The sequence below is a fragment of the Quercus suber genome, unplaced genomic scaffold (genome assembly GCF_002906115.3).
Source record: "Quercus suber isolate HL8 unplaced genomic scaffold, Cork oak 2.0 scaffold_95, whole genome shotgun sequence".
Classification (NCBI taxonomy): domain Eukaryota; kingdom Viridiplantae; phylum Streptophyta; class Magnoliopsida; order Fagales; family Fagaceae; genus Quercus; species Quercus suber.
Window position 1 is genome coordinate 943,379 of NW_027069560.1, and position 20,544 is coordinate 963,922.

General features: G+C 35.5%; 1 protein-coding gene across 1 annotated transcript in view; it reads left to right on the forward strand.

The window, feature by feature from the left end:
- LOC112017696 (WAT1-related protein At5g07050-like) overlaps positions 1-19,004 on the forward strand; it is a 47,409-nt gene extending 28,405 nt beyond the window's left edge. Inside the window, exons 2-7 of the mRNA XM_065774606.1 lie at positions 3,327-3,403; positions 3,880-3,996; positions 4,240-4,480; positions 17,978-18,136; positions 18,249-18,400; positions 18,541-19,004. Of these exons, the coding sequence (XP_065630678.1) occupies positions 3,327-3,403; positions 3,880-3,996; positions 4,240-4,480; positions 17,978-18,136; positions 18,249-18,400; positions 18,541-18,682 (888 nt within the window). The 3' untranslated portion in view covers positions 18,683-19,004. The remainder of the gene's footprint in view (positions 1-3,326; positions 3,404-3,879; positions 3,997-4,239; positions 4,481-17,977; positions 18,137-18,248; positions 18,401-18,540) is intronic.
- Positions 19,005-20,544: the final 1,540 nt, after the last annotated feature.

Here is a 20,544-nt window from a genome sequence, read left to right on the forward strand (position 1 = left end):
CCCCCCCCGCAACCACAAAACACACACACACACATTTATATATATATATATATATAGACACACATGCTTTTTTCTTATATACACACACACTTTTTTTATTTTATAAGTTATATATATATACACACACCGAAAAAAAGAGCTAGCATTTTCAATCAAAATTATATTTGATGGCGATCTTTCATAGAATAAAATTCAATTTTCCATTTTTATTTTGAAATTCCTAAAAAAATTAATTTTAAATACAAATGATCAAATTTTATAGTAAAGTAAGTAAAAAATCTTTCAATTCAACTAATGAAATTCTCAAAAATAAAATAATCCATAACTTGGAGGAATAAGTTAGACTCCAAACATATTTGAAACTCTCTTTCTTTAATCCATTATGTGGCAACTAAAGACACATTTCATGTGTAATTTTAGTTACATGATTTTTTTAATGAGTCAATAACTTGTTAATCGCCACATAACGAGTTGAAAAAGATAGATTCAGACATGTTTGATATCAAACTTTATCAAATATTTAACAAATATAAGAACACATTTTACAATAAAAATTAAATCTACGAAAAATAAAATTATATCTATAACTATTAATCAATTTTTTTTTAAAATCATCATTGGACTAATTCAAATATTTGGGGGGCAATTTTTATTTTTGTAGACTAAATTCTAAAAATATTTAAATAATTATATATATATATATATATAAAGTCCAAAAGCAAGTAGATTTGGTATCTTTCCCACCCACTATAAGTGGTGCCTATCCTTAACCACTATAATAAATGATAGACACCATTATAGTGGGTGGGAAAGATACTCCTATCTTTCACATAATGGTGTCTCTTAAATGGTATCTTATACTCCATATCTTCTACTTTAAAGCATAAACGCTAAGAATTAGTTTTTTATGAAGCCAACAATTACCTCTTGTATCTACTCCACGTAAAGAATTTCTCACAGCATGTTAGACCCATTAATATATATATATATATAAAGATAAAGAATTTATATTATGTGCATTCTATAGGGTATAGATGTGAAGCTCATACTAAAGGTGTGCGGTGGTACACTACACATTTTCTATATTAATTACTTGAGCATCAAATTTTATGTTAAAAGAATATTATTTACTGTCATTCATAAATTCATCTTATGTATATAAATTTAGAAGTTCAGAAAACAAGAAATTCAAAATACTTTCCAAAACAACGGAGCTTCATATTTATTTTCTTGTGTCACGTCTGTGATTTAATGAGCCAGAATCCATGGAAGTTGTTAATTGCAGAATTTGTAAGAAGCTAACAAGGTTATAAATACATGCACGAAAATATTTTAAAAGAAAAAAACAAAACGAAGTAGAAGATTAAGATTGGCGCCAATAGTAATAAGAAATGACCGCCAAAAGAAGGGAAAAATTGGAAGGAAACCTTTCATAGAGAAGTGCAAGAACACCAGTAGTTAGAGCTCCAAAAGCTTGTCCATAGGGCACTAGCACATATCGACTGAAGCCTTTCTCTAGAGAGACCTTGACGACTATGATCAATCCAGCTAAGAAGAAATTGGTAATTATGCAGAGAATATATGGTGTCAATACATCAATTAATCTCTCTTTTTTTCTACTTTCACTTCCGACTCTTGCACTCTCTTCCTGTTCTTCCATCTTTAACTCCATATTCACTTGCTTCTAAAGCTATAACTGCACTCTTTTTAAATCATAGTGGAGATAATTGTAGAATAAATTATGGAATATATATATATATATATATTCCATAATTTATTCTACAATTATCTCCACTATTATTTAAATATATATATATATATTCCATAATTTATTCTACAATTATCTCCACTATGATTTAAAAAGTGTGTGTGGAGAGAAAATTCCAACCTATCATAAGATCAAGTTCACAAAATACAACCAATTACAGAACGCCACATACTGCTACTAGGTTTTGCTATCACTATTCAGAAACCAATAGAAATTTGTCAAGTGTCATTGAAATATAGACATAAAATGTATGCAAAAACCAATCACACATCAGTATGTGTAATAATGACATAAGCAGCCCGGCGTATGTAAGCAATGACATAAGTAGTCCAATTGGGTGCTAACATGTTTCACCTTGAAAATCAAGATATTTCGGCCAATCAAAAGATGCCACATGTCTTGGAGAAAAAGTCTTAAAGCTCTTCCAATCAGACTGTGATACACATCACCAATTAGACTCTGTCGCATATTGCTCACCCACCTCTAATATCCTATAAATAGAAGCCTTCCTAAGGCATTTCAACACACCAAGACATCTTGGGAGAGATCTTGGAAGACACCGAGACATCTAGAGCATAAGCAGCATCAAAGAAGATTCAGAAGTAGAGAAGTTTTGCTAGAATCAAGCCCTGAAGCCTCTAGGAATTCAAGAACTTCAACTTCGAATACGAAGAACATTCAAAGAGAAGATCAAAGGGGGGGGGGTTGTGTGAGGGGATAGATATATTAGTGTCGCAATTCAAGCCCCCAAAATAAAAATTTCTAACTCCGCTATTGTTTGTGTGTATATATTTTTACTTGTATTCCGTTTCCATCCTTCATTCTCTCCCTTCAAATTCTATAATCGAAAGATAAAATAAGAGCATGACAGAAATTATTTGTCATTTTAATTTACAATAAATTTTTTAGCAAATATTTAAATTAAAAAACAACTAATTTCTTCCGTCCTAGCTAGCAAAGTCTAAGTTGTGTCGTTATTGGGATTAATAACACAACGAAAGAAGGTGATTTATAAGTTGCAATTGTTTGTAAAACGGCATGAATTCTCAACCAATAAATGTAAAACTAAATAAAATAAATATTTAAAAAATTATAATTATATTTAGCTTTAATTACAGAAAATAGAAAAGACAATGAGTAAAGTGACTATAAATAGTTATAGTGTTCATAGTATGTTCCAATTGATGTCTTCAGTAATATAACTAAACTTTCCAACTTATTATGCTAAAACTAAAACAAATATATTTGAACCATGGCCTTTCTATTGAAAATTATTGACAACAATTTATCAAAAAAAGATTTTGGATATAAATAACGTATGTGCTCAAAATTAAGCATTTCTTGAAAAGATTCACATGTAACCAACTTATTCTAAAACTGATAAAGTGTGTATTATTTCGATCTAACTCACAAAAACATAGTTAAATTTATTTGAAATTTGATCATATAAATATTTAAATATTTAAATTAGTTGTAATTTATTTGAACAGAATTTTACTTTTTCAGTGAAATGCAAATTAAAAGACAAAATACGCTTGAATTGCTACTAACCATTTAGAATTTCTTTGGCAGGGATAATCACAACAAAATTAGCATTCCAATCTTGCGCAATATCTTTTTCCTGGGTTTACTAGGGTGAGTAAATTGTCTACAAATGAGTCATTCAGTGTCCAAGTCTACTTTTCTTTCAAATGGCAATGGGTAAAATTTAGGTAAGCAATACATTAGGTTTAATTTCCATTATAGTCAAACATATAACCATATTGAATTTAACTGTATTCACAAAAGATAACATTATTTGTACTTTATTGGTTCGTATAACAAAGTTTTGTAATTTAACTTATTAAGAAGAAGGTATTGTTTCTAGGTATTACCCAATTAATGCCAAACGGAAATGCTTGTGATGCAAACTTTTTTACATAAAAATTTATAAAATTGTTGACGTAGTGAGTGGTTATTGGTAATGAAAAAAAAAAAAATGTTAGTGGTGGGCATAGATGAGAACTAGTAAGAAATTAGCCACAACAATAATTCGTAAAAATATTATAAAATAGTTTGTGCATATATCATTATTCCTAACTAACTCAGGACTTTCTTTGTTAATAATTTAGAGCAGTGTTAGCCACAACACTTTACTATGCCGGACTCGAATACACATCATCAACTTTTACAGCCGCTGCAGGCAACTTACTTCCATCGATTACCTTTCTCTTAGCAATCTTGTGCAGGTATGGATCAATCACTTTTATCTATCTCCTTTGTGTGAGATACTGCTTTGTTGTGAAGAATACCCTAAACTGACTATAGGTAAATTTAGTAAAGCTAGGGATCCTGTACAGGTTAAACAATTAGCATCTGGGCTACGTAATATAGTGGACTTTTGGACCCTCGGGTCTATAATATATCACTCATAGTCAGAGACAATGGAATAACTCATTTAAAGAAGTTATGCTTATTTTTTATGAATTCAGGATGGAGAAATTAGACATTTCCCAACGTGGTGCGAAAGCAAAGATAGTCGGAACAGTTGTTGCATTTGCTGGTGCTACACTAATGACCCTATACAAGGGTATCGTTGTGGTTTCAGTACTACATACCCAACACTCGCATCAAACCTTCACTTCAAAAGCATCGTTGGACAAAAATTGGCTAAAGGGATCCTTCATGCTTGTCATTTCAATCCTTTCTTACTCAGCATTCTACATCTTACAGGTGATCAAAAATCATTATCCAGCAATTAAAATAGCTTTCTTGTTATCTACTGTGTTACGGTTTATTGTTTTCTACCCTTTAAAGTTATTGGAAGGGAGCACAGCAAATGAAGATAAAAAATAAACAAGACTGTCGAACCGTGAGCTGTTTCATTTCATCATAAAACCAATTGGTGATGAGGAAGACATACTCAAATTTTTTATAGCCTTCGACATCACACATCGTGGGCTTATTTTTAGACTGGTTGTAGAGTAAAATTGTGGTGCCCCCAACAAAAGCAAAACACACACAAATCTAAGAAGATGCTAGATCCATCTATGCAACACCCAAAAATGACTAATTACAATTAGAGTTCTGAAAAGTTATGATTTTCAACTATGTTCTAATGACTTTTATTCCATGTCAAATTTGATTCTATTTAGTAAATCATTTCCCTGTATGTTTGTGGGATTTAATGTAAGGATTGAGTGTGAGAGTTTGGTGAAAATTTGTGAAGAATAGTGAAGTGCGCGACTTGCTTGCAAGTTGACAACTTGCAAAAGGCCACACAAGAAGCACATGCTGGAAGCTGAATAGTCAAGTGCTAGGAAGCATTTCACAAGTCATTTCGTGACTAGAACAACTCACAAATGACCTATGAAACTCATTGCTTAGAAGATTTTAAAGTGTGCTTTCCTCACTTCTTTACCTACACTATATAAGCCCTCATTACCCACAAAATTGTAAAGAGATTTTTAAAGAGAAAACCCTAGAAATACACTTGAGAGTTAGAAATTTTAAACCCAACAATTATCTAAACAATTTCTCTTAGTTTTCCTTTACTCCTACCTCTCTAATTACAAATCCTTGAGAGGTTCTTAGCCCAAACACTTACCTCACTCAATCTAAGTGTTGAGAGAAGTTTTGGTGCTTGTGGGAAGCATTGAAAGAAGCCATTGATTGGCAGATGCAACTTGGAGCTAATTGTAGGGATAACTAATGAAGACATGACTCGGTGAAGTCCGTTGGGAGCTAAAACTTGGAGGGTTCAAGTACATAGAGTAGATTAGGCATGGAGAGTTTTTTTGATATCCTTGTACTCCAACTTTATTCACTAGTTGATCATTTTGGCTTCGAGGACCGTAGAGAGGTATTTTGCCGAGTACGTTGGTTTCTTCTTCGATAACACATCTCAGTGTTATCTCGTGTTTGCATCTCTTTTCCTTTACTCTTTATGCTTTACATTTATTTTTTATTGTTTATGTTTATGCACTAGAGAGTAGTTCTAGTTTTTTGCATTTCATTTACTTTTATTTCGTACTTAGTTAAGTAGAGTAAAACCAATTTAGTCGTAAGTTTAAAATTAAGGGTCTAAATAAGCTATAGTGTTTTACACTATTGAGCTTTCAAATTCCTTGTGTAAAGTTGTGATTTCCAACTATGTTGTGTTGGCTTTAATTCCGTGCCAAATTTTATTGTAATTTCTTCAATCATTTTTCCTGTATGTATGTGGGTTTAATTGTAAGGGATGAGTGCGAGAGATCGGTGAAGAATCAAGCTTCAAAAGATGAACAAGTGGATTTTATGATTGGCTCGCTAGTAGCTTGCAAAAAGCAACCCAAGAAAAGGCCATCTGTAGAGCACATAACTGGAAGATGAAGAGTCGTGCTAGGCTGTCATTTTCGTGACTGTTTCACGGGTAAGGCCAACCTGTGAAGGACCCGTGAAAGTCTTTGTCCCTCATTACCCACAAAGCGTAAGGAGTGCTTTTTAAAGAGGAAACCCTAGAAAATACACTTGAGAGTTAGAGATTGTTATACCCACAATCATCTACACATTTTCTTGTAGTTTTCCTCAACTCCTATCTCTCAATTTCTAGATCTTTGAGAGGTTTCTAGCCCAAACACTTATCACACCCATACTGAATGTAAAGAGATATTTTGGTGCTGCTAAGAAGCATTGGAAGGAGCCATTCATTGGCAAATGCAATTGGGTTGAATTGCGAGATCCGGAAAGTTAGAGAAGACAAGGCTCTAAGAAGTCAGTTGGTAGCAGGAGCTTGGAGGACTTAAGTACATGGGGTAGACTAAGCTCGGAGGGTTTTTTGTTATTCGTGTACTCTAACTTTATTCTCTAGTGGATCAATTTCAAATTGGAGGGTTTCAAAGAGGTTTTTCGCCAAGTTCTTCTATCTCCTCTTCGATAACACATCTCGGTGTTATCTTGTGTTTACATTTCTTTTCCCTACTCTTTAAGCTTTCATTTTATTGTTGATTATGGATAAATATGGCTTAGGGTAGTGTTATCAGTTCATTGCGCTTATTTACTCTTGTTCTGCATTTAGTCTAAGTTAAAGTAAAAGCAATCTAGCCGTATTTTTTAATTGGGGGTTTGAACAAGCTCTTGTGTTTTAGCACAAATCTGATCTTTCACCTTGTAATCACCTAAATAATCTAAATCAACTCATAAGGGTGTTCACAAATTCAATTGGGTTTAGGATCAATTGCCACACGACTCGATCATGTTAGGCTAGGAAGTTAGCAACTCAAAAACGATTAAAAAAAAAAAAAAAAAAGCTTAGGTTATCAAGTAAACTTCAATTTTAATTTAGCACTCAAATACAATTGATTTCCCTATCTTTCAATGTCGATGATGACAACAATGAAGAGAGGGAGGAGGTGGCGTGAGGGGGAAGTGAATCTGAAGAAAAAGAGTGGGCTTGATGGAATGATTGAAGGTTGTGAGAGAAATGGGAGTTTGAAAGAAGAGATTGGGGAAAAAACTTTCCATCGCAATCTCATTGACATTGAAGTAAAAATAGCAAAACTCTTAAGACCATTGTGGCCATCAGGTTGGCTTCCCACAACAATGATCCTCGATATCTTTGAAGGCCACTTTAGCTACATGAAACTAGTTATAGGACTTAAGAATTAGAGGATAGCTAAGCCAATTTAGCGTTGGAATCATGGGGTTGTTTTCAATACCTAGTGCAATGAAACTTGTCTAAAGGGATCTTGGTGTATTGTATCAACGAAACTGATCGAAACTGAAAGTTCAATATGGGTATGAAACACCCTTGAACGTTTAGACCCCAAATTATAAAAATACCAACTCAAGCTTTATATCAAACAATTAATGTGCGGAACATGATAAAAAGCCAACAACAGACTAGATAGAAAATCTAAGCCAAATATAAACACATCCACAGAAGTAAATATAAGGCAAAGATAAAGGGAAGAACGATGCAAACACACGGACAACACACGATGTGTTATCGAAGAGGAAACCGAAGTCCTCGGCGTAAAACCTCTCCGCCGCCCTCCAAGCGGTCAATAATCTACTAGAAAATGTATTTAGGATACATAAACAGCAATAGACCCTCCAAGCCTAATCTACCCAGGTACCTAAGCCAACCAAGCTTCTTGCTCCAACGAGGTTGCCCCGGACCTTTTTCTTTTCTAGCTTACCGGATTCCGCTACTTGACCATAGCATCAATCAATGTATATTAGTTCCTTCCAAACTGCTTCCCTCAGCACCAAATAAACGTTCTCACAGATGTGGATGTGATGAGATAAGGATTTGGTAAAAGACCTCTCAAGGGTATGACAATGGAGAGGAAGAGAGTAGAGGAATTTGTAGAGTTTCTTAGATGAAGATTGGGGATGAAGCAATCTTGTTTTTCTCTAGGGTTTTCTCTCACAAAATTCTCTCTAGAAGCTCTCTACATTTAATGGGTATAAAGGTCTATATATAGTGAGGTGAGATGAGAATACGAAGAGATAGATTTTTGCCAAACAGGGTAAATTGGCGGCTTGGTCTCGCGACTCGTCCAAGTCGCGAAATCAAGTCGTGACGTAACGGCCTGGCCAGCCTGGGACTTTTGTCCTGTAGTGCGACAGCTGGCGCGACCCTTCAGCTTCCCTGCGTGCATCTCACGTGCCTGAAGTTGGCGACTTGCAGCTGCGAGCCACCCGCGAGTCCTAGCCGCGAAGCTCTGCTTCTTTGCATATACTTGAGCTTTTCTTCACAACTTCTTACACACTACTCTTACAATAATCCCACTTAAATACAGGGTTACTAAGTGCTTAAATTACAAGCAAATTGGCATGGAATAAAGCCAACTAGATGGTTGATAAATTTCAACCTTACAATCTCCCCCTTTGGCTATTCCGTGACAAAACCCTAAAACAAACTCTAGACTTAACGTGTGAGTTGGGAACAGTTAGAAAACTCACTCACACCTAACTCTAGAGTCTGCGAAGCTTTAGAACCATAAGAACAAGTAACTCCTGAAACACAACAACACAATAAGTTCATTATATACAGAAACTTATAATGCATATGGAGCAAGCACAATCCGATCATGCATAATGGAACAATGCAGTAAACCATGGCAAGACCAAAATAGGTAATCACTATAGCCAAGTGATCATAATACTCATTGACACTTGGAATGAACATCCGGACATTCAAGACAATAAACACAAGGTAAATTGCTTGAATGACCAACACTCAACCAATGCACAGTACATGAAGTATGTGTATCTAGAAAAAATCCTACAAGGGCACAAGAGTGACAGTACTTAGAGGAAAATGCAAGACATTTAGTTAGAAGTACTGATTAAACAAAGCACAAAGGCTGCATAAAGCATGGCACAAACCACAAAGGCCTACAAACTATGCATAAGAACAAACCCTTAAAGCTTACCAAAGCATCATGGGTACAAAACAACAACATAAAAAACTAAAGCTGAATAACATCATACTATATAAATGCTGAAATAAACAACTACCACCACAGTATTTTGAGTTATCAAAGTTTTATATACAGAGAATTAAATGAAAAAGAAAATGATGAAGAAATCTCCCCCTCAAAACGAGCACTCCCCCTCAAGAGCTGCCCCAAAAGTTCTCCCCCTTTTTTACACGAATGGCCAAAGGGTCAGTGTTGCAATTTTGTGAAAATGCCATAAACTTGAGCTGCCAAGACATCAATTTGGTCCTGCATGGCGGCCAATCTCTCTGACTGCTTTCTCTGGCCATCTCTGAGGGTCTTCTCCATTTCCTTAAGATGTTTATGGAGGTTATCAAAGAACATTTTCAACTTGTCAGGCTGAGGAGCAGACTATGGTTGTGTAGTGCTTGGTTGCTGTGAAGCATGGATGGCATGGACAAGTGAATCTGGCTCAGGAGTAGAAGAAGTAGCAAAAAATAGATGTGCACTCTTTGGGGTTTTGGATGAATGACTCCTGCTGGCTTGTAGAGTGAACATAAAGATTGGTCAAGGACGAGCAATCATGTTCCCAATTGAGGGAGGAGTAACACCTTCACTTAGAATGAACTTCATAATAAGACTACAGAATGGAAGGCACCCTCGTGCTACTGTTCGGGTTGCTGTCTTTCTTATGATGTGAAAAATATGAGCACAGATGTCAATGGTGGTGCCTGTGATGAGATCACATAGAAATTGTGCCCTTCCAAGGTTTATATACACCGTGTTGGTCAATGGATAGAGGTTTGAAAACATAATCAGCTTCAATGCTGTCAAATTAGGTGAAAACTTGATAGTACTAATGGATGTGCCGGCACTGGAAATGTCATGGTTAGGACCAAGAACTTGGAGAATGTCCTGAATCACTGGAGTACGATCATCATACGGAGTTAGATCGGCATCCGCAGGTCGTGTGATTTTGAGAAGTTCAGCTATGGTGCCTGGACTAATGATGAACTCTGTTCCTCTTACCAGACAATGTAGTTCAGTCCCAAGATCAACTGTGTTAGCAAAACACTCCTTCACTAGTTGAATCATCGGATCAACAAAATTTCTAAATAATGCTGCCCAATCTTTTGCCTCGAAGATCCGAGGGACAAAAATGGTGTCCAAAGTGTCAAATCTGACCTCCCGTTCTACTATAGGAGTTCCCCGGTCAAAAATGCTTGAGTAAGCATCAAGGTGTTGAGGAGTTCTGAACAACTCAATATTGAGTTCAGTAGATGGCTGTAAGGAAGACCGTGTTCTTTTTGCAACAGGTAATGTGTCCTCTTCTTTCGTAACCTCTTTTCCTTTAGAGGATTGCCGAGACATCTGTAAGAGAGCAACCACACAACAAAGTACCAGATGCAATACCATAGGAAACCAACATCAACTTGATTAGATTCAGTTAAGAATGTGGGGAAAAATTTCACTTAATCACAAACACAAGAATTAGATTAACATTAAGAGAACAAATAGTTAAAATGATACACACTCCACACTGAAGCACAGAAACATCCCAAGGAGCACAAACTCTCTAAAAACTATAGAACCATAGACAAATGACCCAAGGCCACACATCGAAAGCACCACATAAACCCCAAACCCATATGTCTAATGAGTAAAGAGAAACACTATCAAACGAATAATGTTCAAACAAGAGACAAGCATACTAAGCACAGATAAGATGCAAAATAAACTCAGCAACCAAAGACAATAACCTCAAACAAACATATTCACCATATTAGGTGAACCCATTTTTGAACACAATATATCGCATAACACATGTGCAATGTTCAAAACAAGAAGGTAACGGTCAACATAGTAAAAATGAAATGAGGGAAAGAAAACCCATACCTTATTCTTGATGTTTGATGAAGACATGATGCAGAAAATGAGAGTTTTTCCAAAGAACCACGGAGTGTTGAGAAAGATATTTTGAGGAGAAGATGAACAGACACTGAACTTCGAGGGAAAAACTAAAAAACTATTTTAAAATTTGTCCTTAAAATGCAAAACACGCATTTTTCGCGACTGGATCAAGTCGCTAGTAAGTCACCAGGTTAAGCCGCGAAACACTGTGAAGAGAAGAAACTTGAGAAATTTCTCTAAGTGTTTTTCGCGACTGGAAGGTCTACCCACAAGATAGTCGCGATATGAGCCACGAAATTCTCTGAATACTTCTCGTGACTGGACCTTCCACCAGCGAACCAGTCGCCACACTGACCTGCGAAAACAAGAAAACTCAAATTTTGGAAAAAATTTCTAAGTCTTTTTCGCGATTAGAGTATTTACTCGCCAGTTAGCTGCGAAAAATCTCTGAGTGATCTTGCGACTGGGACATGCGACTGGGCCAACTCGCGACTTAGTCACCAAAACAGGGCAACACTGTTTTTGAAATTTTTGACATTTTTGTAAAAACAAAGTACTTTCCAAAAACAAATCAAAACATTCAAAAATATTTTTGTGTTTGACCAACAAAGATTGAGCATGTGAAAACACATTTAATCAAGTACAATCACACAAATGAATATGACATTCATTGAACATAGACTTGTGTGTTGTGTGTGGATATAAAAAATGAGATAGTCCTTAGTCCAATGTGAAGCTTCAATGATCAATTCAATCAAGGCATACACAACTAGCATTAGATTGTGTGATCTATCTCAATTATAGAAACATGCATATATGACCTCCCACAAGTACTTGATAACAATTTTTTGGAGCTTTACATTTGGCTCCATATTCAGCATATCATTTGCAATTTTTAAGTAAAGAAAATCTCGTTGAGAGATAGATGCCTGAAATTTTTGATATTTCAATTGATGTGTTAGCCTTTGGCTTTTTGGGCATCATTCATACATTTTATTTTGGTTGCTTTCCCTTTTTCCTAGTCGAATACTAGTTTGTGCGATAGGCTTTTGCAGCTCTATATCTCTTTTCATTTGGAGATTTACATTTAGAGAGCTCTTTTAGGCAAAAAAAAAAAAAAAAGTGGGAAGATATATAGGCATGAGTCTATGCATGTCTCAAGATCAACAAAACCATTCACTAGTCATTCATGACAAGGTTGAAGATCTATTTATAACAGTCACATAGATTTCAGAATTTCTTCCACAATGATATGAGTGCATGAGAGACAAGGTAAGCTCGTTAAATGCATAAAGCCATAAGTACAAAGGTACAAGGCAAAACATGCTTTGAGACAAAAAACTTAACAAGGTGATCAAACTTTTTGGATTTTCTACTTTTTATGTGTTTTTGGATTTTTGACACAAAAATAGTAAAAGATTGATAAAAAACATAACATAAAGAACATTGTAAAAAATTTGAACCAAAGACAAACAAAAATCGAAAAACTAGCAAGAAGCACCCAAATAAGCATAAACACACACATTGGAAGTATTGATGCATGGACACGTTGTAATGCTTATGCATGAGTACCCTTTGTCACCCACACGTCACGTGCGTTTAGGGTGATATCCTTGACGAATTGGGTATGAAAGTTAGGACTTTCTAACCTTCTGGTGAAACTCTCCAAACAAGTGGTGAAGGCACCAATCATTTTCATCACATCCGTCATACCGAGATCACAGTTTTGACTTCTTAGTTGCTCACCACCCCAAGATCTCATGTCATTTCTCCTTCCTCGTGACCAAAGTGCACTTGCATTACTGTCTGATCTCAGCTTTTGACAATTGGGTCTGGTATGTCCTTGCAATCCGCAATAATGACACACATAATCTATTCTAGGACTTCGTTGTGTTCTTGGGAGAGATCTTTCTCTAGTTTCATTTCTAGCCATAGACTGATTTCGGGGCTTATTCACCATTCGCTGCTCAGCCACATTCTCCCTTTTTACATCCTCATCTTTCTCAAGAATGGACCCTTCAACAACCGTCTCGTTTGCCTTCACAAACTTTACTCCTTTGGTGACTTTGGCTGATGAGCAGCTTCCTCTGGTGTATCCCAACCCGGACTTGTCTGAAGAAGACTTTTGAGATGATATAACATCCTTTAACTTCTGAGAGGAGACTCTCTCTATCTTAGCATGAGCTTGCGCAACCTCTTGTTCAAGAAATCTCACCTTTGTATATGCTTCAGATAGCTCACCATTTAGTGTCTCAATCTCACACTTAGCCTCTTTATATCTGATCAAGAGACTTTTGTAATCTTCCTCAGCTTTCTTCATTTTCCTTACAGCTGCCTTGGCTACTCTAGAATACTCTCCCGACTTCTCAAGAAGTAAGGTGTAATTTTCTTGAAGATTAGTTGTATTCTCTTCCTCTTCAGCAACTGATTCTTCCACAATCCCAATAGACTCTGAATTAGAATGCTCACCAAGCTCCTTCACAAGTGCACCCAAATCATCCGATGACTCCACATGAGCAATGGTCATGAAGGCGGAGTAGTTTCCCTCTCTGTCACAGCTCTTTTCCGAGTCAGAATCAGAAGATTTTGAATCACTGAGTGTCGTGGCATAAGCCTTGCCATTTCCTCTCAGAAAATTTGGACACTCCTTCTTTAGATGTCCATGGCCATTACACTCATAGCACACAATGTCTGAAGAAGATTGAGAATCCTTCCCTTCTTTCCTCGTAAACTCTTTCCTATCACCTCTTGAAGATGAAAATTTCCCTCTGTTGAATGATTTTCCACTATTCTTCATTTTCAAGAATTTTTGGAAGTTTTTCGCAAGATATACTACTTCTTTCTCCACTCCATCTTCTTCGGAAGGATTATCCATTCTTTCGGTGATGGTTTTAAGAGCAAACGATTTACTTGTCTTGTGGGAAGGTAGTCCAAGCTCATACGTTTAAAGTGACCCAATTAGCTCTTGGATATTAATTTCATCCAAATCCTTGCTTTCCTCTATGGCTGTGACTTTTGCCTGAAAGCTTTCCGGTAAGGACCTCAAAATTTTTCTCACCACCTTATTATCTTCAATTTTCTCCCCAAGATTGAATTTAGCAATTACAATTTCATTGAGCTTCCCATAGAATGAATCAAATGGTTCATCATCCCCCATCTTGAACTCTTCAAATTTTGTGGTAAGCATTTGAAGTTTTGTGTCCTTAACTTTCTTTGTACCCTCATATGTCGTCTCCAAAATCTCCCAAGCTTCCTTGGCTACCGTCATATGAGAGATCCTGTGGAATTCATCAGGAGACACAGCACAAAAAATAGAATTTAAAGCTTTACTATTAGCATTGGCTGTTGCGAGAGCTACCTTATCCCAAGTGGACTTAGGATCTGTCGGCTTGGTCCAACCAATCTTAACTGCATCCCAAATAGTATCATCTATAGAGCATAAAAATGCTCTCATTTGGACTTTCCAAAATGCATAATTATTACCATCAAAAAATGGTGGAACAGTGAGAGATTGAGACCTATCCATCTCAACAAGGGGTCAAGGATCACACTCAGGTATGAAAACCACAACAAGTGTACCCGCTCTGATACCAATTGAAAGTTCAATATGGGTATGAAACACCCTTGAACGTTTAGACCCCAAATTATAAAAATACCAACTCAAGCTTTATATCAAACAATTAATGTGCGGAACAGGATAAAAAGCCAATAACAGACTTGATAGACAATCTAAGCCAAATATAAACGCATCCACAGTAGTAAATATAAGGCAAAGATAAAGGGAAGAACGATGCAAACACACGGACAACACATGATGTGTTATCGAAGAGGAAACCGAAATCCTCGGCGTAAAACCTCTCCGCTGCCCTCCAAGCGGTTAATAATCCACTAGAAAATGTAGTTAGGATACATGAATAGTAATAGACCCTCCAAGCCTAATCTACCTAGGTACCTAAGCCCTCCAAGCTTCTTGCTCGAACGAGGTTGCGCCGAACCTTTTTCTTTTCTAACTTACCGGATTCCGCTACTTAACCATAACATTAACCAATGTATATTGGTTCCCTCCAAACTGCTTCCCTCAGCACCAAATAAACCTTCTCACAGACGTGGGTGTGGTGAGATAAGGATTTGGTCAAAGACCTCTCAAGGGTATGACAATGGAGAGGAAGAGAGTAGAGGAATTTGTAGAGTTTCTTAGATGAATATTGGGGATGAGGCAATCTTGTTTTTCTCTAGGATTTTCTCTCACAAAATTCTCTCTAGAAGCTCTCTACATTTAGTGGGTATAAGGGTCTATATATAGTGAGGTGAGATGAGAATACGAAGAGATAGATTTTTGCCAAACAGGGTAAATTGGCGGCTTGGTCTCGCGGCTTGTCCAAGTTGCGAAATCAAGTCACGACATAATGGCCTAGCCAGCCTGGGACTTTTGTCCTGTAGTGCGATAGCTGGCGCGACCCTTCAGCTTCCCTGCGTGCATCTCACATGCCTGAAGTTGGCGACTTGCAGCTGCGAGTCACCCGCAAGTCCTAGCCGCGAAGCTCTGCTTTTTTGCACATACTTGAACTTTTCTTCATAACTGCTCACACACTACCCTTACAATAATCCCACCTAAATACAGGGTTACTAAGTGCTTAAATTACAAGCAAATTGGCACGAAATAAAACCAACTAGATGGTTGATAAATTTCAACCTTACAGAAACTATTAGACTTGAATTGGATTATTCGATTTCATTGGGTAAGTTTGTTGTGTGTTTAATCTTGTCAACTTTATAGGCAAGGTAATAGATCTACCTATTTACTGGTAAAATCTGCTTAAGCATTGTTGATTTCTTTGTTTAGATTGAAGAGAGTCCTTGTTTCTTAGAACAAGTTCTTTTTCGAGATATAATTATTGCCTCTCGTTTTGAATAATATTAGTAGTCTTCCCATAAATAAATAAATAAAAACTTAATACATGTCTAATGTGAGACCCAACATTCGAATGCACACATTGTTACAATCCAAATCAATGGCACTCCACATTCCAAATCATTGGCATCCAATCACTATTGTTTTTAAATCTGTACAAGGTGAATTATTCCAATCATTAAAAAAATAATAGTAATAATGTTGAGTGTTCTTGTACATTGGACCCAAACCTGTTCCATATAGCATGTTAAGGTCATATTTTGTTGTAATTGGCTAATCCTTTAATAAAATGCATTTTACTTGTAATTGGAAAGATCTAAGATGAGTTTAGTACTTTAAGAAATATATTGTTCAAGTCAAGTATTAAAGATATGCAGATTGGTCCAAGAAACAAGTTAAGAAAAGTTGTTCATTAAGTCTCGAAAGATAACTCAACAAATGTTTGCTACCAATAGATAGCTCGACAGTAGCTCGATCTATCGAGAATTACGATTTCAGAATTTCCAGATATGAAATTCAGCCCAGACATATATAAGGCTTATTTTAAAGACTGTCACATAAGGATACAAAGACCAAGAGACTTATATTCTCTGTGTGAAGCTACTGCGTTTATACACCATAAGGTTTTGTAACCGAGTGTTTCCAAATCTTCATTGTTGATAAAGTGAAGAACTTTGCAGCCACAACATCTGTTCAAGTTGCTAGGGTTAGTCATGTACTTGAGATTTGTGCAAAGTGTTAGTCGCAAATTGGAGGTTTGTGCGTCAAGGGAAAGAAGGCTACTACAAGATCAAGTCCAATTGGGTATTAGAGCGAAGGTTCAACTGTAGGTTGGTATTTCGGGATAGGCCAAACGTAGTTGGCAAAATTCCTTATACTTGTAACCGTTTGATTGTTGATTAGTGAATTCTTGAGAGTGGTGACTTTAAAATCATTCGGTGGAATTTTTGCCTTGCGAGGTTTTTCCCATTTATCAACAAATCACCGTGTTCAATTTATTTTCTGCTGCACTTAGTATTTTTGGTGATTTGTTGGTACCATCACGATTTGCACGCAGTTGAACTTAATTAATCAGCTTGAGTAATTGAATTAATTAATCGGGTTCAAGCTATCTTAACCCAACATAGCATTATTTCTTATATTTCAGTGTGGGACTTCAAAAAACTCTTTCTCAAGACAAAACTAGTCACCCTTTGAAAAATTAACAAGGATTATAACCATATATTTACTTATAAATGAGCTATTCTTTCATTTTATTCTTCATTGTTGAATTGGAAAGGTCCTGCAGTAAGGAAGTCTTTATAGGCCTATTTCCTCCTTCTTTTATTTATTTTTCATTTTATTTAACGAGGAAGTATTTTTAAGAGTAATTGTTCTCAAAATTTAATAAGTCGAGAGTCATATATTTAATTAAAGTATTTATTATTTATGAGGTCATTGTCTAATCCTGAATAAAAACTTAGTCTATTTTCTAATTGAAATTTTAGTTCAAAACTTTTTGAATTGAAATGTTTGTATGTTGTGGTATGTAATAGGCAGCGTGTAATAGGCACTACCCACTTCAATTTGCCCCACTTACACTTTGGAAATTCTTATGAATTGAAGGTAGGCATTTGCTACTATAACGAAAGCCACACAATACTCAAAGTCGCATATAAGTAGTTTTGATACCATTTTTCAAGAACCATGTATTCCCAAAATCTAAAACTATTACCTCCATTTTTATTTTCTTTTTTAACGATTAAAGCATTTTTTAAAAATCAAATTTTGATTTCCCTAGGGTTTTATTTTTTTATTTTATTTTTTTAAGAAACAAACACACACAAGCCTAAATCCTAAGCATTCTTGATTACCTTTTCTCAGTGCAATTTTTATGTTTCCCTGCCTTGTTTGCATTAGCTAGAGGATAACGTTGTATGAAACCATATATTGTTTATACTTTTTGTGATGATACTAACTGATGTCTGATGACTAATCCAGGCTAAAACAATAGAGGAGTACCCATCTCCTTTAGCTCTTACAGCATTGACAAGCTTATCAGGCACGTTACTCTCAACAATCATGGCAGCAATTTTTGATCATAAACTTTCCTCTTGGAGGTTGTCATGGAACATCACCCTTCTTGCTCCCATTTATAGTGTGAGTTCTAGAACAATACCCATTTTTCAAGGAATTCGACTATATGGAATTATATATTGTACATAGTTTTGATACATAATTTAAGCTGTTATGTAAATGTCACATTTTATAGGGAGTTGCAATATATGGAATTACGTATTATCTTCAAACATTGGTTTCACAAAGAAAAGGTCCAGTTTTCATGACAGCATTTAGACCATTGAGTACTCTACTTACAGCTATTATGGGACTACTAATTTTAAGAGAGGCATTGCACTTGGGAAGGTATATACATTTACTTGCTTGGATCACTTCCCCAATTGTTTGAGATTTTTTTATTTTTATTTTTTACAAGCCTTTTTCTTTTCTTTCAAAGGAATGTGAATGGTAGATTCTGATTTATTTCTATTTTCAAACATTTGCAGTATCTTAGGAGCTATGTTGATCATTCTTGGTTTGTACATGACTCTATGGGGAAAAGAAAGTGAGAGAAAGAAGAAACACACTGAACGTGGAAGGTATGGGCAAACTATTGAGATCAAATTAGAAAATTGTAATGAACGTTGATGAGTACCTAATGAAGTCTGTATGAGTTGAATGAAATAAGTAGTGGGGCCTAGGATAGTTACTCATGCTTTGATCTTTAGTACATTTGATAGCTGAAGGCTTCGCAGCAACTTTATTCCAGTAGTACTAGCAATATGGATTTGATCTCCGGTAGGTATTTGTAAAGTTAGAAGATTACAGAATCTCACGGATCTCACAGGAGTAACTCTCAAGACTTGAAAAATGTGTATTAGTGTTTTGTTTTTATACCTAGCAATGTTGGACACAAACCCTAAATGTTTCACGGGCGGTTGGACTTCAATTAAAATTCTACAAATCGCAATTTGATTGGTCAAAAGTCTCTCTCGATCAGTCGAGTTTGACAGTTTCTGAATTCTTTTTTTTGTAACTTGTATGTTTTTTAATCTTGACTTATATCAATTTGAGCAATGTCTAAAACACTTCTAAGAGATCTTATACTAGACATTTTTTGTTCTCAGTTTGCTAACATACAATAAAATTAGAACCTAAACATTTAAGAATAAATATTTAGAACCTAAAACTAGAATTACTCTATTTTGGCCTGTGTATGGTTCCCTGAAGTTTATATAGCTTTTATTTTTTATTCCATGGGACTGAACCACTATATATAAAAAATAATTTCCATTGAGAACATTCAAAAAGCACTAGCCTCTGTTAAAGTGCAAGTGGAATCAATGTAGAATTTGCATTCAGTATTAGGTCGATTTGGTTTTGTGCACAATCGAAAAACATATAAGATTAATTTATTGTCTTTTATTTAGTAATTAATAGTTTGAATTACATTAATTAAAAGGAGAGAACATAGTACTGCTCCTTAAATGGTTTATTTTTGGTTTTCCAATTAAAATCACCTAAATAATTTTACGGATAAATACAGTAAATATAGTATTATCTTTTCTAAGATGTTAAATTTGATAATGAAGTTATATTGGTTAATTATAGTTGTTTTCTTTTTTTGAACAGAATTATAGTTGATTTCAATAATTGCAGAAATAAGATACAACACCTAAAAGAAAATAATATGTTTGGAACAAAGGGAGTTAGAGGAGGAGAGTACATTATAGTCATCTGCTATTCACACATTGGTCTAATATCTCTCCATAATTTTAGTCAAATTCAACTCCGCATGAGTTGAATGAAATAAGTAGTAGGGTTGTACGTTCTAATTTTAATGGAAAGGGCGTGCGAGTGAGAAGGGTGGATTGGGACCCAATTTTGTTTCATGCTTTGGCATTGCATAGAGGGGGAATTGAGAAAAGAGAATCCATTCTTTCATAGCTTCATCACTATGAAAAGGATTAGCCTTATTGCCGTTGGTGGCAATAATATTTTCATATAATATCATTTATTCAACAGTTAAATGGTGCAAGAGTAGGAAGTGAAAGCAGTAAAAGAGAGAGATTGATTGATTTATTGACACAATATATTCTTTGTGTAATTGCCAATTTGCTCTTCTCTGGATTGATCATAGTCATCAAGGTCGCTATAGAGAAAGGGTGCAGTCGTTATGTGCTATTGTCCTACGGACAAGCTTTTGGAGCTCTAACCACGGGTGTTCTTGCACTTCTCTACGAAAGGTTTCCTTCCATCTTTTCCCTTCTTATAATGGCCCTTTCTTATTATTCTTGGCACTAATCTTCTTTCTCGTCATTTTTTATTTCCTTATAAAATATTTTCATGTTTGTCTGTTTACCTTGTGAAAGCTCAAAATGCGTGTAAAGCACCTTTGAACGTTTGGACCTCAAAATACAAAATATCAATTCAAGCTTATTATCAAATAATTAATGTGCGGAACATGAACATAAGCTAAACACAGAATTGATAAACAATCTAAGTCAATT